Source organism: Myripristis murdjan, chromosome 18 (genome assembly GCF_902150065.1).
Source record: "Myripristis murdjan chromosome 18, fMyrMur1.1, whole genome shotgun sequence".
Taxonomy (NCBI): Eukaryota; Metazoa; Chordata; class Actinopteri; order Holocentriformes; family Holocentridae; genus Myripristis; species Myripristis murdjan.
The window spans coordinates 15,456,178-15,462,177 of record NC_043997.1 but is presented as its reverse complement, the minus strand read 5'-3'; the positions used below and the strand labels follow the sequence as shown (position 1 = coordinate 15,462,177).

Genomic DNA, 6,000 nt, shown 5'->3' with positions numbered 1-6,000 from the left:
TCATCGTCAATAGACAGCCCAAACAGACATCACAGCTTGACGACACGGCTTACTAACACTGGCCTTTCTCATATTTATCAGCTCTCATCATAACCCATGAATCTTTTTTGTGTCTGCAGGGTTTATTATTCCATTTTCCTGATGTTTTAAAACAGGTTTCCCCAATTCGATTGGAATTACCTCTCATTCAAAGGAGATTTCTTGGTCTTACAGTTTCCCCTTTATGACAGAGATGCTTTTTGTTTGCTTCCCACACACAACTTTCATAAGCTTCCATAAAAAAAAACAGTATTTTGTTTATCAGATTTGGGACTCCACTGGACCCTGGGGCTAACTTTGCGCTACTTTGCCATTTGGTGTCCTGGCTCTTCAGCTGCTTCAGGATATATAAAGCCTCAGCTTCCAATGCCTTACACTCTGTGTGCCTTTTCTAGTGAGCCCTGTGGCCTCTGTACCCTCTTTCTCATTTTCTCGAGCATTTCTCCATTCCTTTTTGACCTGCCAGATCTGCAAGTCCGTCAAGTTCATCAAGTTCATGTATTGCCATGACTTGGGTCTAAGGTCACCTTCTCTTTTTCTCAAAACCTATTTTATCTTGTTCATTCTTAGCTGTGTCTAGTGCTATTATTATTATTAATTCTTAAAAAAAAAAAAAAAAAAAAAAAATCTTATTTCAGTAAGTCCAATAAGTTGTCTATTGGTTCCATCATGGGCTTTGGTGTCAACACAGAAGCTTTTACAGGTCATAACATGGTGTATGCCCTACATGTCTTCAACAGTGGTAAGAAATTAACCCGCACATTACCTCATCAAGAAATTTGACAGCTGGTAATACACATAAACATTAATTAAGTTTGAAGTAGAAGTTTACCAAACATCATTTCTGGTTAGATGTGTGAGAGATAGCTGCCACCTTTGAACCCTGTATGTACTATTTGATGTTCTACTTGAACTATAACAAGAATTATACTTAATTAATATACTTAATTATACTGAACTATAACAAGAATTCTACTTAGTTGTTATATTTTTTTTTTGTTAGTTTGTTATTTATGTGTGTAAAACTGAGAGTTTGGGTGTTTCCACAGAGAAAGGATTGGGAAACACCATGACAGAAGAGATAACAATGAAAAACAGGTAAGGAGAGCATTCTGAACCTATCAAAGACACAACACAATGTCATGACTGACCTGCTGACTTTATAGAAGTCTAATGGATTCCACGGCTTCTAAAACTAACTTGGACCAGGAGTAGAATCAGCCTGCCCCTTAGTGGCCATCGTGTTTCATTACCTGCTTTACAAACTTTCGCAGCATTGGAAACAGCATTGGAATATACACCAATTACTAATCTGATAGTGAACACAAACGTTCTTTATTTATGCTGAGTTGTAAATATTCAAATATATCTGTATTTCATCATGGCCATAAAGTGAAGCAATGTGCTTTTCAAAGTAAAGGCTTGTATATTGCCCACAGTAAAAATGGTAGTGCTTACTGACTAGACTGTGGGACTCAGACTGTGGCTTACTACAGCTTGCATGGTGTTATGATGAACTTGGCAGGAAACGCAGGATATGCTAAAATTATGTTAAATGGTAAAACTGTCAAAGCTAACTTGATGGCCGACCAGCTAAACTTTCCGCTTTTCTGCAGCAAAATCCCAACAATTAACAGCATGTGTTTTACATGATAGCCTGGCTTGTGTGTTCTGTATATTGAAAGTAAGAGTAAGTGCTCGTTGACTTCTTTGGAGGAAGCTCTAATAGTGTCTGAGGAGCCAGGTGGGGGCGGAACCTCCTGAGCTAACAAAATAGTTCCACCACCAGGGCTTCTCTGCCCTCTGCTCCTGGATCTGAGTCATCTCAGCAGCGGCGTAGCGCTCAAAGTGATTGTAAGGGTCAAAACGTTCATAGGTGCCCATAGATGGGATGTTGATGTCGTCCTCCTCCGTGTCTGGCTCTAGCACAGATTTCTGCAACACAAAGTCCACTCGGCCCGCTTTACGCATGCGAGCAGGTAGGTGGACTTTCTTCATAGCTCTGGTGTAGCCTGGGGCTGAGGCTGTCAGGATGTGGATACCAGGAGTGAGAAGGCGCCAGTAGTCTCCGTTTTCAGCTGGGGAGGGAGGGACGGGCTGTGTTTTGAACTTGCAGATCACAGGAATATCTTTTTGTTTTTCACTCAATTAAAATGAAGTGCTCAGGTTACCCACAGTGTACTGAAATAACAGGACTTAGACACTGAACAAGAAAACAAAGGCTAGGGATATGGCTTTCATTCGCTTGACACTTTAAAGACAAATAAGCATTCTTCTAGGAAAAAAGGCACAAAATGTGGTTTAGTGTTTTTACCTGTAGTAATGTCATGTCTTATTCCTCTGACTGATACCCTTGCACCTTTGATTCCATTTCCATCCTCATCTTTAACTATGCCTTTGACACCACGATGGACCTGGGAAACAACATCAAATAAGAAAAATCATTTGAGAACAGGTCAATTCAAATGCATGAATTACAGCTAAGAATTCAACACATACAACTACCTCACCATCTAATACCAATGCAGAGGATACTGAATTGATATGAGGTCAACTAACTGTACTTGTACCGTCCCATGTGTATGGTTTCACCTCAGGGATCCACCAATACATTGGCAGACAATTGCTATTGGCCAGTCGCAGCTTTAAAAAGCAATATCAATATTGATCCATTCTTACTTTTAATACCAATATTTGGACAGCTGTGGGATTGGCACTTTTGTTAACTTTTTTTCCAACAGAATGAAACTTATGTGGTCACTGTGGTTAAAATAACGACTGTCTGAAAAGCTTAGTCTATCTTGGAACTGCATTTTTACCACAGTTCTCACAAATATGCATATTGTGCTTGGTCCATTATGGTTGGAAACATAATCAGATATTAATACCAAAGTCAAAAAAACATATCAGTGCATTCCTAGTACCCTCCTAGATTGTGCAAGCTAGAGCAAAATTCTGTAAATAAACTGATGACTGATTCTTACTGCCTCCATAAATGTGAGTAAAGCCTCCTTGTTTTCTTGCCAGCCGGTGTACAACTCCTCCTCAGCAGGGAATTTATCACAACCCAGCTCCACGGTTATCTCTAAACAGTTGGTGTGTAGATAGTTGAAGTCTTGCATACCTGACCAAATAAAGAAAATAACTTGCTTTACTCAGGAATGCATGATACACTGCAGCATGCTGTCATTTCCCCTCGACCTCACATAGGTCCTTGGCCCTGCAACTCAGGTCTCAGATTAGCTGAATAATCACTGGTCTTAGAGCAGCCTCTAGTGGCACCATCGACCATTTCACTGGTGTTTCTGAGACAGTGAACTCATACAATACATGCACCCTAGGTTTTGTAGAATATTTTTAATTTCTTTAAACTTACCCCCTGCAAAGCTGTACCACTGTGCACCATTAACAATTCCTCCCTGACTGTCACGAGATGATCCACACCACTCACTATAGTTTGCCATTGTTTCATGAGCGTTTGCGTATGTTCTTGCAAGAAACTTGAATACCTGTGGAGTTAAAACCTATGGATTATTTTCCTCTTGAAAGAACATTCACAGTGAGAAGTTTACCATTAACTGCACTTTGAAGAGCAATCCCAACAAATTAATGAGGGCTGGGTGTCTAGCAATTATTAATTATATGGTTTCATATCATGTATGTCTGGGATAGACAAGTATTTTCTTATGGCCAACAAATCCATAGCCAGAAATAGACACCTGACTATGTAGTCGCAAGGTAAACACTTAAGTGTTTTGTGATTCAAGGAAACTGTTCACCTGATCATCTGGAGTCGGGGAGAACATGTTGCGTTCCAATGGGTGTTTGGAGAGATCGTAGGGGTAGGACACCACCAGGTCCCCGCCATGGAAGTTAGCGGACAGCACAAATGGGATGGAGCGTATCCATTTCATTACAGCATAGGTTTCTGGTGCAACCTGGATTGTAGCATTATGACTTACTGGGACTGACAAATTAAGTCAAGTCAAGATGATGAAAAATAGCTTGCTCAAGGGTAACACCCATTAAGCCACAAATGATCATAAGAGACAGAGGATATTTATGGATAAAGATTCATACTGTACCTTACCAAGCCAGTAAAAGTCTGGGATTGGGATGTGGTCAGTGCGGTAGCCCTTGTGTCTGCGTCGACTGTAAACAATGGATGTCAAATCGGGAAAGTTTCTATTCAGGTCAATGTTCTGGGCATTGTTTCGGCCAATGTTCCATGTATCATATCTGGGACCCTGTGGAATATGCTTGATAATTACATATGTAAATTTGTGACATTACCAAAACTTGCAGGACAATACTACTGAAAAACTATCATCAGAACAACTGGATTTCAGATATCAAAAGTAACCGTTGAACCTAACAGAGGAGCCTGATTGGTGGTATGTTAATTGATGGATTTTTGTTGTTGTATAAGAATATAAACATGAAAAAACTGACCTCTTCATCAGCGTAGTTACTGTCCTCAACCCCGGAGGCAGCCATGTCGTATCCATCAGGGTTCATTGAGGGCAGAATGTGGATGCGGGTGGTGTTGATGAGAGTCTGGATACGCTCATTCCCCAGAAGATACTCAGAGCACAGGTACTGAATCAAGTAGATCAGCAGCTCACGGCCCATGACCTCATTTCCATGCATGTTGCCGATGTACTTTATTTCTGGCTCAACTATAGAGGGTCACATTGATCGAACTGATTCTTATTTTGAAGTTCCCAAAAAGGCTGCAGATTTGACATTGCAGAGTCAAGAGGTTGAAAAACATTACTTACGCAGTTCATGTTCACCAGGGTTGTTGGAGAACTCGATAACAAGTAGGTCCTTGCCTTCCACACTGCGGCCGATACTGTAGGTAGTGGCTATGTCGGAGCATCGAGCCTCTGTTTTCTTAATGATGCTGTTCATCTGAGCGTTGGAGTGATAGGTGAACTGGATCATGGTGGAGGAATCCTCAGGGGGAGCGCTACTGAAGGCTTCCACCTCTTCCTCAGCTGTAAGGAAAAATTATGGTGTTATTTATCATTTTTGCACAGTATTCTTTGGGCTCTAACACTAACTGGCAGCAGTTCACATTTTCAGAATGCTTTCTCCATTCTTGTAGGGCAGCCAGGCTATAAATTGTGGATTTGAGTGTACAGCATAACTGCATAAAAAAAAAAAAACGTGTGGAAAGTCTGTGTAATGCCTGATCAACCAGTGTACATATTTCAGCTAATACATCAGGCTGTATAACCTGCTGATGTTGCATGTACAGCTGACCCATTCAAATGCAACAGAAGTTAATACTTCCTATGGAAGTTCAGTGTAGTTGCCATACTCTAAAAATCTATTCAACCCTGCTGGTCCCATCGATGGGTTTTTAATTGCTGTATTGCCAAGCTTTGTTTAAACTCACAGACCTGTATTTTAAATTGTGGTGGAGATCATAAAGTTTCTGAAGATACAAATATGTCCTGAATTAGAGAGAAATGTGATGCACAAGATATTTTCTATTTGATGTAATGATGCAGCAATAAAACAATGGCATATTGGGCTTCGCTCAATAGAGGCTTGATGTGAAGCTACTTAAGGGGAAATTTAAGAGAAAACCAGGGTCTAAGGAGTTAAGTTCTTCTGTACCAAATTTGCATATGGAAATTTGCATATGAAAAATAACCCTATTGTGGTTAGATTGTTTCTACTCGCTTTTATCATATCCACTCACTGGCCACTTTATCAGGTCCACCTGCTCAATCTAATGCAGTTCAATGCAACAGCTCTGCCATAAATTCTACCATTTAATAAAGTTTATAAGAGAATGTGTAAATATAAAAGCAGGTTTATTAGTGAGGTTGTAGTTTGCAGAGGTCTTGTGCTGGACTACATTATATTGAGATGTTTATAATTTTTGCTTCTCTCTATTTATATACATGAGGGTGACAGAATATTAGAAACACCTCTGAATAAAATGCA

General features: G+C 40.1%; 1 protein-coding gene across 2 annotated transcripts in view; it reads right to left on the bottom strand.

Moving 5' to 3' along the window:
• Nucleotides 1-1,358: 1,358 nt before the first annotated feature.
• LOC115377084 (carboxypeptidase Z) overlaps nt 1,359-6,000 on the bottom strand; it is an 8,268-nt gene continuing 3,626 nt past the window's right edge. For both annotated transcript variants that reach the window (XM_030076960.1, XM_030076959.1), the window contains exons 4-11: nt 4,821-5,039; nt 4,492-4,718; nt 4,125-4,286; nt 3,819-3,977; nt 3,416-3,548; nt 3,024-3,163; nt 2,354-2,453; nt 1,359-2,117 (exon numbers count right to left, since the gene is read on the bottom strand). In XM_030076960.1, the coding sequence (XP_029932820.1) occupies nt 1,762-2,117; nt 2,354-2,453; nt 3,024-3,163; nt 3,416-3,548; nt 3,819-3,977; nt 4,125-4,286; nt 4,492-4,718; nt 4,821-5,039 (1,496 nt within the window). In that variant the 3' untranslated portion in view covers nt 1,359-1,761. The remainder of the gene's footprint in view (nt 2,118-2,353; nt 2,454-3,023; nt 3,164-3,415; nt 3,549-3,818; nt 3,978-4,124; nt 4,287-4,491; nt 4,719-4,820; nt 5,040-6,000) is intronic.